Source organism: Engystomops pustulosus, chromosome 4 (assembly GCF_040894005.1).
Source record: "Engystomops pustulosus chromosome 4, aEngPut4.maternal, whole genome shotgun sequence".
Lineage (NCBI taxonomy): Eukaryota > Metazoa > Chordata > Amphibia > Anura > Leptodactylidae > Engystomops > Engystomops pustulosus.
In genome coordinates this window covers 126,335,472-126,350,694 of record NC_092414.1, presented here as the reverse complement: position 1 = coordinate 126,350,694, position 15,223 = coordinate 126,335,472, and the positions used below count along the sequence as shown (strand labels likewise).

The 15,223-nt window shown below is 38.9% G+C and overlaps 1 protein-coding gene across 2 annotated transcripts in view; it reads right to left on the bottom strand.

The window, feature by feature from the left end:
- The window catches only part of USP6NL (USP6 N-terminal like), a 103,405-nt gene that overhangs the window by 22,109 nt on the left and 66,073 nt on the right, over window positions 1–15,223 (bottom strand). For both annotated transcript variants that reach the window (XM_072147372.1, XM_072147371.1), the window contains exons 5-10: window positions 14,068–14,148; window positions 13,788–13,895; window positions 12,113–12,222; window positions 6,872–6,920; window positions 4,380–4,500; window positions 3,728–3,822 (exon numbers count right to left, since the gene is read on the bottom strand). In XM_072147372.1, coding sequence (XP_072003473.1) covers window positions 3,728–3,822; window positions 4,380–4,500; window positions 6,872–6,920; window positions 12,113–12,222; window positions 13,788–13,895; window positions 14,068–14,148 — 564 coding nt within the window. The remainder of the gene's footprint in view (window positions 1–3,727; window positions 3,823–4,379; window positions 4,501–6,871; window positions 6,921–12,112; window positions 12,223–13,787; window positions 13,896–14,067; window positions 14,149–15,223) is intronic.

Below are 15,223 nucleotides of genomic sequence, written 5' to 3'. Positions count from 1 at the left end.
GCACCTAAAAAGTTGCAAAAGTTTTAAAATTGAGCAAACTCAAAACCAAAAAAAGCATGTTCTTATGTAATGCAGACAGAGCAACAGACAACTTTAACCCCTTAACGCTCTACGGCACAGAGATACAGGGAATGTATGAAGAGGGCTCACGGGCTGAGTCCTCTTCATACAAAGGTGGGGGTTGTTGCAAATTGCAACAAACCCCCACCGCTAATAACTACCGCTACCCCACCGCTAAAAGGCTATTAACCCTTTTATTGCCGCCGGCAAAGTCGCCGGCGGCATTTAAAAGACGCCCCGAACGTCATCAGGGGGGGGGGGGGCATCGGTTGCCATGGTAGCCTCGGGTCTTCGTTTGACCCGAGGCTATCTGGCTTCTGCAGATTCGTTACAATGAGCCAGTGGCTCATTGTAATGAATGAGCTGCAAAAATGCCATATATTGCAATACAGAAGTATTGCAGTATATGGTAGGAACGATCTGACCATCTAGGGTTAATGTACCCTAGATGGTCTACGAATTAGTGAAAAAAAAAAAAGTTTAAAAAAGAAAAAAAAAAATGTATAAAATATAAAAAATTCAAATCACAGTAAAAATCACAGACATTAGGTATCGCCGCGTCCCAAAATGCCCGATCAATATATAAAAACGGTTACGGCCGGCGGTGACCTCCGAGACGGGAAATGGCGCCCAAATGTCCGAAATGCGACTTTTACACCTTTTTACATCACATAAAAAATGGAATAAAAAATGATCAAAATGTTGCACAGACCTAAAAATGTAAAGGTCGGCTCATTTCGCAAAAAATGACACCTCCCGCAGCTCCGTGCACCAAAGTATGAAAAAGTTATTAGCTTCGGAAGATGACAAAAATTTTTTTTTCTTTTTTGTACACATTCGTTTATTTTTTGAAAATGTATTAAAACACAATAAAACCTGTATAAATTTGGTATCACCGCGATCGCATCGAACCAAAGAATAAAGTAGGCGTGTTATTTGGAGCAAAGAGTGAAAGTCGTAAAAACTGAGCCCACAAGAACGTGGCAGGTTTTTTTCAATTTTTCCACATTTGGAATTTTTTTTCAGCTTCGCAGTACACGGCATGTTAAAATAAATAACATTACGGGAAAGTAAAATTTGTTACGCACAAAATAAGCCCTCACACAGCTCTGTACACGTAAAAATGAAAAAGTTATGGATTTTTGAAGGTGGAGAGCGAGAAATGGCGAAAAAACCCTGCGTCCTTAAGGGGTTAAAAAGAGAAGGCTGAAATATAACAATACATTCAACACATAGAGTCCAAAATGGCTTCAGCAGAAAAGCCCCCATTACATTAAAGGAAAATGCCCATGAAAGAAAGTTCTCAATTATTAATCCCCTAGTCATGTTTATACAATAAAGATCCTTTTTCACACCCTTAACCCCTTAAGGACGTAGCCATTTTACAGCCTAAGGCTCAGCCCCATTTTTTGGATTCTGACTTGCGTCTCTTTATAAGGTTATAACTTTTGAACACTGTTACTTATCAAAGCGATGAATGAAATTTTACATATTTAGCATCAAAACCCCCTATATAATCAACCCATTTTTAAATCTGCACCCCTCAAACTATCAGAAACAGCTTTTAGGAAGATTGTTAACCCCTTGAGATCTTCATAGTAATAGAATCAAAATGGAGGTGAAATTTAGAATGGTCAAATTGTGTCGGTTATTCGTTCATTTAGCCCTAAAATTACACATTTCCAAAAGATAAAAAGAGAAAACCCACCATACAATTTGTTCTGCAATTTCTCCCAAGTACAGAGACCCCACAAAATATTCTTTGTTTTATGGGTGCACAGCGAGGCACAGAAGGGAAGGAGCGCCCTGCAGCTGCCAGGATTTTAGTTTCCTCTTTGGCCCCTTTTGTAGGCTAAAAATTTTTCGCTTTTTCATTATGGGGGCCATGTGACGGCTTTATTTTTGCGGGATGAGATGCTTTTTCCAGTGTTGCCATTTTGGGGTTGGTATCACCCATTGTTGAAAATTTAGGAACTCGTTTTGAGGGCAGGAGTAGAAAAGCATCAATTCTGTACTGGATTTTTTTTTTTTTTTTATGTTCACCGTTTAGCCTAATAAACGTCTTTATTCTATGGGTCGATAAGATTACGGGGATACCAGACTTGAATATATTTTCTCACATTTTACTAAATTTGTCAAATAAAACCGTAATGTGGGGAAAAATCTATCATTTTTGCATTGCCGTCTTCCAAGTGGCATAACATTTTTACTTTTTGGGCTACGGAGCTAGTTGATGGCTTGCTTTTTGCGGGACATGTTGTACTTTGCACCAGTATCATTCTGGAGTACATATGTTTCTTTGATCACTTTTTATTGCATTTTTTGTAAGATTGAATAGGTAAAAATGATCATTTTGGTGGGGTTTTTTTTTTTTTAACGGCGTTCATCGTACGGGTTCAATAATGATTTACTTTTATTCTACGGGTTGTTACGGATGCGGTGATACTATATATATATGTATATATTTTATTTTATTTTTTTTATTTATTTTTTTTTATTGATTTATTACTTTATTTTTTATTGAATAACATGTTTTTTAACTTTTCACTTTTTCCACCATGGGACATGAACAAGCAATCATCTGATTGCTTGTTCATGATAATACCCTTCAATAATAATGTATTTCAGGGTATTAGCAGTGTCAGCCGATGCACATGCAGGCACCGATCGGACCCCAGAGATGCCATAGCAATGATCGGCGCCCCCCCCCCCCAAAACAGGTGTTACACTGGGGTGCTGGCTACACTGGGGTGTTTCCCGTTGCCGGTTCAGCTCCGATCAAGAGCCGAGCCGGCATCAGCTCAGTGGCGGATATATCCGCCACTGAGCGCTAAGTCACTGCGCTAAGGGGTTAAGTTACAATTTTACTTCGTTTTATTGCTGTTTTAGCTTCTATAACCCAGTGATGGTTGGTGTAAGATTCCAGAGTGGGGGGGGGGGGGGGGAAGAACTCTCTAAGCAGACACTTCATGATTCCTCTGTGCTAGGAGATGCTGTGTGCTGACAATGTGCTTAGATTATCAGGGTACAGGGTTTAACTAAATTTTTATAAAATTTATGAACATTCACTAGTAACTGATAGATAGAAAAAGAGATGGACATAAATGACAATGACACTCTAAGCTCTGCTACATCTCAGCTATAACACACACAGTCAGCAATGCTAAACTGCAAAGCTATAAAGATCTTATCTTATTTGTAGTTTGCAGAGAAGGTCTTTGCATGCTGTTTGCTGGCAGGAAGTGTCTGTGTGTGAGCTCCTATTGTAATGGAGGGGGGAGTGGCAAACAGCACACCGCATTGTGCAAACAAAAGAAGCTATTCACGAGAAGAATCTTCCCTGTCCGACTACATTCAGAAGATTTACGGTCGGATCCCGGGGCAACCAAAATTGTGTACACCAAGATTGATGGAAACAGGTTGGAATTATATCTGTGAAATGCTATTTTTGTTATCCTGTGTATATTTAAGAATCTTGTCTTCGTGGGAATACCCCTTTATGTGAAAATAGAGAAGAAAATAAAACTTAAAGTCAGTGCAATTTTAATGGTACATGTAAATATTTCCTTTTAAATACCAGAGGGAAGCTGCATTACACATTTGCAATATTAGCACAACCTGGTGGATATATCCGATAATCAGCATGTATGCCAAATAGTTTACTTACAAAGTGCTGTTTGAGCTTAGGCATAAATTTCTTCATTATTTTATCATGATGTTCCTGAAATCTTAATAGCTTTGGAAAACCTGGGACAAAAAATCCTTCAAAAGAAAAGGCAAGTATGTTAAATAATTCTATGCAGTGTATAATAACAATGGAAAATATGGATTGTTTAACACAAAAAACATGGCCGTCCTCTTGTTTTGTGCAACAGGGTGCTGCTGGCTGCAGTGGTGGGGGGCCCCATAATAGAACAACCAACATTAAGTGCTGTCCCAACATTCAGTATTCGGCAGAACATGCGGTTTGTACATGAATACTGTGGCTGCAAGTGTTCCAAGTATCATTTTTATCAACATCCAAACACAACTGACTGCTATAGCACCACCTTCCATGAGCCTCAACAATGCACCCTGGGAAAGCAATCAGATTTATTTAATTCCAAAAGCTAGAAGTCAGTGCAGTGTGTTGGCTTGGCAATTCTGTTAAGTGGGGAATGTGGGTTTTCCTTTCTCTCCCACAATTTAAAGAGAAGGGAGAGGGAGTACGAAAATAAAAAAAATTGTACACACAGCACCATCTACCATAAGGTCAATCCCGGTCACAAAAGCAGAGGTGCACCCAAACAACAAAGTTTAAAAACCTGAACAATACTTACCATGCAATGTATGTTTAGACCCAGAAAAAAGTTTTACAAGGGCCCAAAAGGCATCTTCTTCATTCATGTACATGAGTAGTAAAGCAGTAATTTGACTCATACCCTGACAGTATCCAACCTCCTGAACAAGGGCATAAAAATAATAAAATTAAATACAAAAAAAAAAAAAAACAACCAGTTACAAATCAAATCATTCATTGCAGAGGTTTTCAAACGGCAACTGTTTACAATAATGGACAGTTCACATAATATTACAGCACTAAATATACATTAGGCACATATAGCAAGAATAAAATTGTGACAAACTGGAATTTAACACTAAAATCTAAAAGAGGGCGGGCACTCTTTATCATGGAAACATACAGTCTGGAATCAAGTGCTGGGTATTTAGCAAAAATGACAACTGTTTTACTGATTGTCATTATAGAGTACAGTATAGTAAATTTTCTAATACCCTTTAAGGAAACTATTGTTAAGTTGATCAATTTTGTAAACTGCTTATACAACTGCCCCCAACACAGGCACTGAAGCTATACAGGCTTTCAACACATTGCCAGGTTCGGAGGGTTAACAAGTCTAGTGTTGACACCATGCAGAACCTTTGCCAAGAGATTTCTTGCATACACTTAAATACCATCTGGTTGTACAGAGATCTAGCATGTGCAGCCCTCCCTGAGCAGTGTGAATTCTCTGCGTATTGTGACCAACATGATAATTACACACAGATGTTCCTGTAGAAGAGATGGCGAGACTACTGATACCAGCACAGAAGAAAGAACCTGCAAGACCTTCCATGCCCAGGTAGTGCCATCTATATATAGAGGCGTCATGTTGGGCGATTAGAAAAATTATCAGAACCTTCCACCCCTGCCACCTGTTCCGATTCCTCAATATGTGAGCAGATTTTCCATCGAGCACCTTCTGTGCTTTAGCTATAATTTAATGCAGATGAACTGGGGTATTCATCACTCTGTACAATTAGGCCTCTTGAAATTGCACATTATTTCCATAAAAACACCAGAGAATCAATGATAAAACATCAGGTTCTGCACTGAGAAAATGCTTTATTCTCATCATTTCTATTTGAGAAAGAAAAGGATAGAATGCTAAAAAGCACAAAGAAAAAAAAAATCTATTAAAAGACAAAAAGTGATCAAACAGATGACGCCAGGAGATCTACATAAAACAAATATATACTATACATTGTATGTCATCATGTTAAACATATGTTGGGTGTTTGGGCCATCAATCACCATGGTAATCAGATTGTCTACCTTGGAAGTACTCCCTGCACTATGGTAAAGACAAAATACTGGCAAAGGGAGTACAATTTATCTCAATTTCATGAAGTAATTGAAACTGATGCCAAATCAGGAGTCAACCTCACAGGGTGGGCGAGAGCATAACAAGTAAATGGCTCATAATGTACGACATGACCAGCACGATGGACACACTGCTCATTAACATATGACAATATTGTAGCAGCTAAGAAATGTACACAACAGCTACTGATTTAGGATTTTGTGCACTGGCGAGAATAGCGCTCTACATACAGCAATTCCCACTAAGCAGAGCACTCTCTGGTCAAGGACACATCCCGTCCACGTGCTGTAAAAACAAATATTGAACTCGGATGAGGAGTCGCTTATTAATTTTTTGCTGCAGTCTGTGCTACCTTTTCAAGACCGAATCTCCCATGTTAATTATTTAGAGGCGCTACTATTGGAAACACTCTTGCATTATGATCATATTTATTATAGAACTGAAGGTATGCCTCAATTAGAGAAAATCTGTCATCAGTTTTGAGCATGTTAAATAGCAGATGATGTGAGGTAATTCTGGAGAGCAGTGTAACAATACTTCTGTATGTGTTGTAGTAGTAGGATTATTAAAAATGCATTTATATTTCTAGATTGTAGCAGGATTTAGAGCAATGTGGTGCACTGGTGTTTAATTAAGAGCTTTTCACTCAACGCAGCACAGCATTCCTCTCTGAGTAACTGCTGTAGCACTGACTCAGATTGCAGGGGCAGTGCTGCTTCGAATAACAGCTACAATGCTCAAACATAAATGCAATTTGCACAGTCCTGCTGCTACTAACACACACACACACAGGTATGACTCGATGGCAATGCTGGGCTGCTACCTTAGACTGTCTATAGCTGTGTCAAAATCTGCTGATTGAAATTTATCTAGTGATGAAAATATTCAAAAGTAAACTACACAACATAACAACCACAAAACCGTGCAGTTATGTGCCATGATCCGTTATGGTAAAGTAGATCGTATATGGTATAGCTATAAGATAAACACTGATCCAACAGAATGTGGTATCAGAGGACAGACATTGCATAATTGGAGGTGCATCCATTTTCATGGGTTGTCAAAATCACATCAACATGACTGGCCGTTCAAGGTGGACAATAAAAATCAATAAATCTTGAAAGGCAATTTGGAAAAAATAATTTTGAACTTTTACAGTAACCACTTACCGTGTTATACAATGAATATGCCGCCAACACATGAAATAAAGCTTGTTGTCTGCGGGGGGAAAGAGAAAGAAATTTTAAGCAATACATCATTCAGGCAGCTTTAAAAGACATTTCATAAATTCAATCTAATTGGAACTTATACGTAAAAAGCCATTTGTGGCGCTCAAGAGCCTGAAAGGAACAAAAAAAATCAATAATGAGAAGTAGTGACAGTGCGGTTCAATAGAGTTTAGCCTGGAAGACATCCAGTGGTTGTTCTTCTGCCACATAGAACTTCATTATGATAAGTGGCTCTATGATGATCACAAGCAATACACATTGCAATAACATTCAAGTCAACCAATTCATTTGAAGAGCATTTGCCATTATGGATAAAATCTTATATTGTGGGCTTCTTACACCTGGCACTGACAAAGCAAGCCTAGTTTTACAGGCATGGTCCATAAATATGTCTGTATAAACAGTGATCAGAGAAGTCTTTAGGTTAACGTTGATTTAAAATCTGCAGCAAATACATGAAGGTTCTATGTGACATTAAAGGGAATGATTCTCTATATGATAAAAAAAAAAAAACCCTAGGACGCTAAAAAAAAAAATTCATCATCTTCTGTCCAACAACTTTTTTTGAAAAGATATTATATATCTAGGAGCCGATTTACATATAACAACAATTTTTACTTTTTTTTCTCATAACATACGAGTATAGCATACTTTAACTTGATAATATAATTAATAACTTTTTTTTATAGAGTTATCAGACAAATAACTAGAAATGTGAAAAAAAAAATTTGTAATTTTTCCTATTAAAGTTTTTAATAAGCGGTAAAAATGTATTAATCTACGAAATATGTTATAAATATGTCAATACAGTGTCAATACAATATAAAAGCAGAGATTATTCTTTTTAATGAGACACCGTGGGGCATCTGCAAATAGTATTCCGACCCCTCTAAACTTTTTTGATCTTACCAATTGGTTGCAATCAAACCGTCCAGCTACTCCACGCTCCAGTAGCCGCTCTAGAAAATGTATATATCAGGGCATTAAATATTTTTAAAAGATAGCAGGGACGTGAGGATTAGCTCTAAAAAGTGTTATCCTCACGTCCCATAAATCCACCTACCACCCGTTCTACCTTTATAGATAGAATTGTAGTGGGTGGGTTCCCTTTAAACAAGAAAAACTGAATTATCACATGGTTATAAGTATTCAGACGCTTTGCTCAGTATTGAGTAGAAGCAGCTTTTGAGCTAGTACAGCCATGAGTCTTCTTGGGAATGATGCAACAAGTATTTCACACCTGGATTTGGGTATCCTCTACTATTCTTCCTTGAAGATCCTCTCCAGTTCCCTCAGGTTGGAGGGTGAACGTTGGTGCGAATTTTCACGTCTTTACAGAGATGCTCAATTAGGTCTAGGTCACTGTTCTGGCTGGGCCAGTCAAAAATGATCACAGAATTGTTCTGAAGTGGCTGCTTTATTATATTAGCTGTGTGCTTAGGGTCATTGTCTTGTTAGAACCTGCAGCCCAGTCTAAGCTCAAGAGCACTCTGGAAGAGGATCCAGGAAATCTCAGCACTTAACTGCATTCATCTTTCCTTCAATTGCAACCTGTCCCTTCAGTTGATGAACACCCCCATGACATGATGCTGCCACCACCATGTATCACTGTTCGGATTGTATTTGGCAGATGATGACTGTTCCTGGTTCTCTCCACACATACCACTAAGATTCGACACTAAAATTTTCAATCTTCATCTCATTAGACCAGAGAATTTTATTTTTCCTAGTTTTGAAGCCCTTTATGTGTTAATTTTGCAAACTGTATGCGGCTTTCATATGACATGAATTGAGGAGAGGCTTCCATCGGCAACGGCTGGTGGAGGGCTGCAATAAAAGATGACTTTTTGGGACTTACTCATCTCCCTACTGCATCTCTGGAGCTCAGTCACATTGTTCTTACGGTTCTTATTTACCTTACTAACCAAGGTTCTTCTTCCATGATTGATTAGTTTTGCTAGATGGTCAGGTCGAGGAAGAGTTGTGATCATCCCAAACTTCATCCATTTAAAGGGGTTGTCCACTTTAAAACACATTTCAGCAAATAATTTTGTTTGTGTAATAAAAAGTTATAAAATTTTCCAATATACAGTGCCTATAAGTAGTATTCAACCCCCTGCAGATTTAGCAGGTTTGATAAGAAGCAAATAAGTTAGAGCCTTCAAACTTCAAACAAGAGCAGGGTTTATTAACAGATGCATAAATCTTACAAACCAAAAAGTTATGTTGCTCAGTTAAATTTTAATACATTTTAAACATAAAAGTATGGTTCAATTATTATTCAACCCGTTAAACCACCAGAATTCTGTTTGGTTCCCCTAAAGTATTAAGAAGTAGTTCATGCACAAAGAACAATGAGCTTCACATGTTTGGATTAATTATCTGTTTTTCCAGTCTTTTCTGACTATTTAAGACCCTCCCCAAACTTATGAACAGTCTCATACATGGTCAACATGGGAAAGACAAAGGAGCATTCCAAGGCCATTCGAGACAAGATCGTGGAGGGTCACAAGGCTGGCAAGGGGTACAAAACCCTTTCCAAGAAGTTGGGCCTACCTGTCTCCACTGTTGGGAACATCATTCGGAAGTGGAAGGCTTATGGAACTACTGTTAGCCTTCCACGTCCTGGACAGCCTTTGAAAGTTTCCTCCCGTGCCGAGGCCAGGCTTGTCCGAAGAGTCAAGGCTAACCCAAGGACAACAAGGAAGGAGCTCCGGGAAGATCTCATGGCAGAGAGGACATTGGTTTCAGTCAATACCATAAGTAACGTACTCCACCGCAATGGTCTCCGTTCCAGACGAGCACGTAAGGTACCTTTACTTTCAAAGCATCATGTCGTTTACAGTTTGCTCATGATCACTTGGAGGACTCTGAGACAGACTGGTTCAAGGTTCTCTGGTCTGATGAGACCAAGATCGAGATCTTTGGTGCCAACCACACACGTGACGTTTGGAGACTGGATGGCACTGCATACGACCCCAAGAATACCATCCCTACAGTCAAGCATGGTGGTGGCAGCATCATGCTGTGGGGCTGCTTCTCAACCAAAGGGCCTGGCCATCTGGTCCGCATCCATGGGAAGATGGATAGCACGGCCTACTTGGAGATTTTGGCCAAGAACCTCCGCTCCTCCATCAAGGATCTTAAGATGCGTCGTCATTTCACCTTCCAACAAGACAACGACCCAAAGCACACAGCCAAGAAAACCAAGGCCTGGTTCAAGAGGGAAAAAAATCAAGGTGTTGCAGTGGCCTAGTCAGTCTCCTGACCTTAACCCAATTGAAAAGTTGTGGAAGGAGCTCAAGATTAAAGTCCACATGAGACACCCAAAGAACCTAGATAACTTGGAGAAGATCTGCATGGAGGAGTGGGCCAAGATAACTCCAGAGACCTGTGCCGGCCTGATCAGGTCTTATAAAAGACGATTATTAGCTGTAATTGCAAACAAGGGTTATTCCACAAAATATTAAACCTAGGGGTTGAATAATAATTGAACCATACTTTTATGTTTAAAATTTATTAAAATTTAACTGAGCAACATAACTTTTTGGTTTGTAAGATTTATGCATCTGTTAATAAATCCTGCTCTTGTTTGAAGTTTGAAGGCTCTAACTTATTTGCTTTTTATCAAACCTGCTAAATCTGCAGGGGGTTGAATACTACTTGTAGGCACTGTACTTTCTGCATCAATTCTGTACAGTTTTCTAGGTCTTTGTTTGTTGTTCTGTAACAGGAAGCTTCATTATCTACAGGAAGTAAACAAACACTGTTTCATGGTCATGTGATGTAACACAGGTGCTCGACTCATCACAAGCATCTGGGTGACATCACATGACTATGGACCGGTGTTTATGAATAATTAAGCTTCCTATTGCATGACAGCAAGACGACAGCAAGCAGAGATATACCAAACTGTGAAGAATCGATACAGAATGTATATTGTAAAATGTATCTTTTCATTGCACAAGTATTATAGTTTGCTGCAATGTACTTAAAGTTTACAAGGATTATGGAATCTTGACTTCTGCAGAAATTCTTTTGTAACCTTGGCCAGATCTGTGCCTTGCTACAATTCTGTCTATGAGCTCCTTGGGCAGTTCTGTGCTCTGACATGCACTGTGAGGTCTTAATTAGGAAAGACAAACCTGTCTATATAAATCCTATCAGTTTAATTAAACACAGCTGGACTCCAATGAAGGAATAGAACCATCGCAAGGAAATGGACAGTGTGTGAGTTAAATATGAGTGCCACAGCAGTCACATGTTGCGTCCAACGCATGAGTTTAAAAACGCATTCAACCAGCTGGAGAGAGATTTGCCTAATTAAACAGCTGTTAACATTCGCGTTTACATAAGGCATGCATTAACACAAGTGTTAACATTAGTGTTTTGTAAATGCAAGTGTAAAGACACAAATTGAGACTGCACCCCATGGTTCTGAATAATGATGACCATGCGACAGTTCAGTTTTTCTTGTTTAATAAATTACCAAAAATATCTACATTTGTTATTTCTGTCAAGATGGGGTGCAGAGTGTACATCAATGAACAAAAAAAAGAACTTTTGATCTTTCCAATTGGCTGCAATGGAACAACGAGTAAAAAGATTTAAAGGGGTCTGAACACTTTCCGTATCCACTGTATATAGCCATATGGCCGTCATGCAATAATGTGACTTCTACTGCCTTTACAAGTGTATTGATTGAATAAAGACACTACAACATTTGAGGCTGTCCTTTAGGAGCCATCACCAGAGTACATTACTATACACGTTACTATGCACCATCAAAATGTTTATAGATTGTAACTTCACATGATCAGACAATTCCTGGGGTTTTGAATGTTACTTGTTGCGTTTTAAAATGGATGTACAAACCACTGCCCAATGATAAACAGTCTCTAATGAGGAAATACTTCACATGGTTATAAAGGACAAACCATATGTCACACTGCATTTTCAGTTTTAACGTTCTGTTCAGATCTTGTGTTGTTTTTGAGATTTGGCAAATATTGGAGACCTAAGAGTAGCAAATATCACACAAGTCCTCAGTAAAAGAGCAGGGAAGTATCTAAACAGAGCCAAAGAAATGACAATTTGGCTTATCCCACAATCACAAGTAGCTGCCAGTGATTACTGCAGTATTACAAAAGTGAATAGAGATGTATATATAGCTATACACACTTTACACCATATCGATCTCTGAACATTATGTGGTCTCGAAATGTACGATTCACATCCAGATCAATCTGTCGAATATCAGGTGATAGAATTCTAGCTTTTCGTTTCAGAACCTAAAAAAACAAAAACGTGGAGCATATTAAGATATCATTAAAAGTATCAGACGTAGTATATAGGCTGCAGCCCCTGCCCCCCCCCAAGTATATAGGCTGCAGCTGAAGCCCCTGCCCCCCCCCAAGTATATAGGCTGCAGCTGAAGCCCCTGCCCCCCCCCCCCCAAGTATATAGGCTGCAGCCTCTGCCCCCCAGTATAAAGCCTGTAGGAAAAAAAATTAAATGTGTACTCGCCTTACAACGCGCCTCCTCCAACCATCCAAGGCAGGTCCTCTACTATCCACCGATGCTCCGGCATCAGCTCTGTGTCCCCGCACGGTCTGTCGAAGGCACCATGACGTCAGCTGCTCGCTGACATCACAGAGTATTGATGGATAGAAGAGGACCTGCTAGAGGGCGTCAGAAGAAGAGTACACTTTTAGTGTTTTTTTTCTTGACTCGAGTATAAGCCAAGTTAGGTTTTTCAGCAAATTTTTTTTGTGCTGAAAAACATGTCGGATTGTGCACGTTCCTCAAGGCTAAAACGGCCTGCACAGGTATTTAAAAAGTGTGTGTGCTGCTATTGTGTTGCACGCGACCCTTTTGTGGCATAGCTGCACTGGCTTCCACGCGACGCAAATTAGGGGGCATGCCTTTGGACGGTCCGACTCATTCAGATCGAGCACTGTATTCAAATTGTGTCACACACCCCATGTTAAAGATGCACCACAAAAAAAAGATGGTGAACATGATTTCTGGCAGACGATCTTAGTGAATCACTGCACGCAAGCATTTTAGACTAACAATTCTGTGAACTCCAGTGACTATGTAAATGTGCCCCAATGTGTCATCAAACTAAATACATAACTTTTTCCTAAATTATTTATTGATTGTAGCCTTTTTCTTCATTATAAAATTTATGGGAGCTGCCATATTGTCTGAGCTCTAGTAACAACATATATCAATATGCATTACAACAATAGACAACAATAATGTGGTCTAATGATCTAATAATGACATTAGATTCAGATTCAGCTATTCCTGATGTGGGTGGGCACTTCCTGGTTGTGACATCAGCACAGGGCAACAAAGCCAGAAGAGGGCAGCGTGTTTGTAATTGGCCGACCTGAAGCATGTGACTCATGCTTGTGACATCTCTACAGGCCCTACAGCCCCTCTCAACAAGCCTCTTGTCAGATTGGCAGATCGCCAATTATAGAAAATGAGAGAATTGCTTATTTTTGCTTAGTGCAGAGTTAGGCAAACGTTTTTATACTTTGCAGTTGTACTTTATGCATATGCTGTCCTAAAAAGCTGAGTGGATTTTACAGATTGCTTCTTATGTCTATTAACCCTTAGACATCAGGCTAGGAAAAAGCCAGCAGCACGATACATGTATTGTTGGAATTGTTGTCAAAGGCTCTCTACTGCTATGGTAAAAAAAAAATTTCTCAGTAACCTTACAGTTACGCTTTAAGTGTATTGAGTGGAGTTGCTACATTTTAACCACATATTTCTGAGTGTAAACTGTATTTTCTGCTCTTCTGTCCCAAGACAAAAATAGAAATATGTAACAAAATCTTACTGTATAAAGGTCTTTTTTCTCTTCTTTTAATTTTGGGACATCCAGAATGAGAGACCATACTTGACCTCGCAGTTGAAGGGGAATGCCTTTGTAAATTCTTCTGTGAAGCTTTATTATATGAAGAAATAAGGATTAAATATCAAGAGAAAAAAATCATGCAACTATTCCGTCAGTTTATAGGATCTTTAATACGATATACTATAACAAGCAAAATAATGAAATAAAGAAGAATGAAGACTTGTGTCAATATTACATCCAGTAGCAAAGCCACTTGCATTACCTTTTCAGAGTTCTTGTACTTATCCCAGCTCTTCAGCATTTTCAGCCATTTGGAGGTTCTTTCAATTTCGAGAAACTTTTGCTATAGAAAACAAAATCAGTGACAATAATAATTCCAATGTTGTTTTGTATAATTACCTATATTATCATTTAAGAACATCACTCAATGTAGCAATGTACCTTTACCATGCTCTACCCTTTGTTGCTTTGTGATTGTTCTCCCTTGCCACCAACACAAGCCGTCATGCTCACAAACATATTTTTCACATGTGTTCCAGCCATTGTTTTTGTATTTCTATGAAATTATACACACAGCTGTGTTTTCCTCAGTCCCATGTATGATCCTAGTGCCTCTGAGAAAAAAAACCTCAAAAGTAGATCCTATTCCTGCCCTGCCCTCCCATAGAAGTCTATTGGAACATGTAATATACCAAAGCCACAAAGACGGAATAAAAAAACTTTTGTGTATGGGTAGCCTTAAGTTATTATTGTAATGTGTGTGTAAGTGTGGGGAGCAGGATATTAGGAAGTTTACCAATATACATCTATGAAAAGTTCTGCACTGCTTTTTTGATATGCAAATTAAAGACTCCTGTCTTTTACCTCAACAGCAAGAAATTCCTGACCATAAAATGGCCACAGATAGAGGACCATGTGATCTCTATCTGTCCATGACCAATGCCATGACAGTATTCATGAATACAAGACGAAGGCCTGCCAGGACCTTATGAAAGTATTCATGAAAATAAGATCCAAGCAAGGTGATTGTTCATGAACAGATAGAGATCACATGACCCTCCATCTGCAGCCATTTTATGGTCAGGAATGTCTGGCTGATGAGGTAAAAGACAGGAGACTTCACTTTACCAATATACATCCATTAAAAGTTCTGCACTGCTTTCTTAATATGCAAGTAACCTAATATCCTGCCGCCAAATTTACACATAAGAGACACGAGGTAAAGTGGCCAATCCCTTTAAAGGTTACAATAATATTCAGAAAGGAAGATAAAGACGGGGCACACATTAGGTATGTAGGAGAACAATTTTAGAAAGTAGCAGATATTTGCAACAAACGTCAAGTAGTACATCTAGCCTTTCAAAAAACAAATAATACAGTGTGTGAGGTGTGAATATACACCCACCGGCCACTTTATT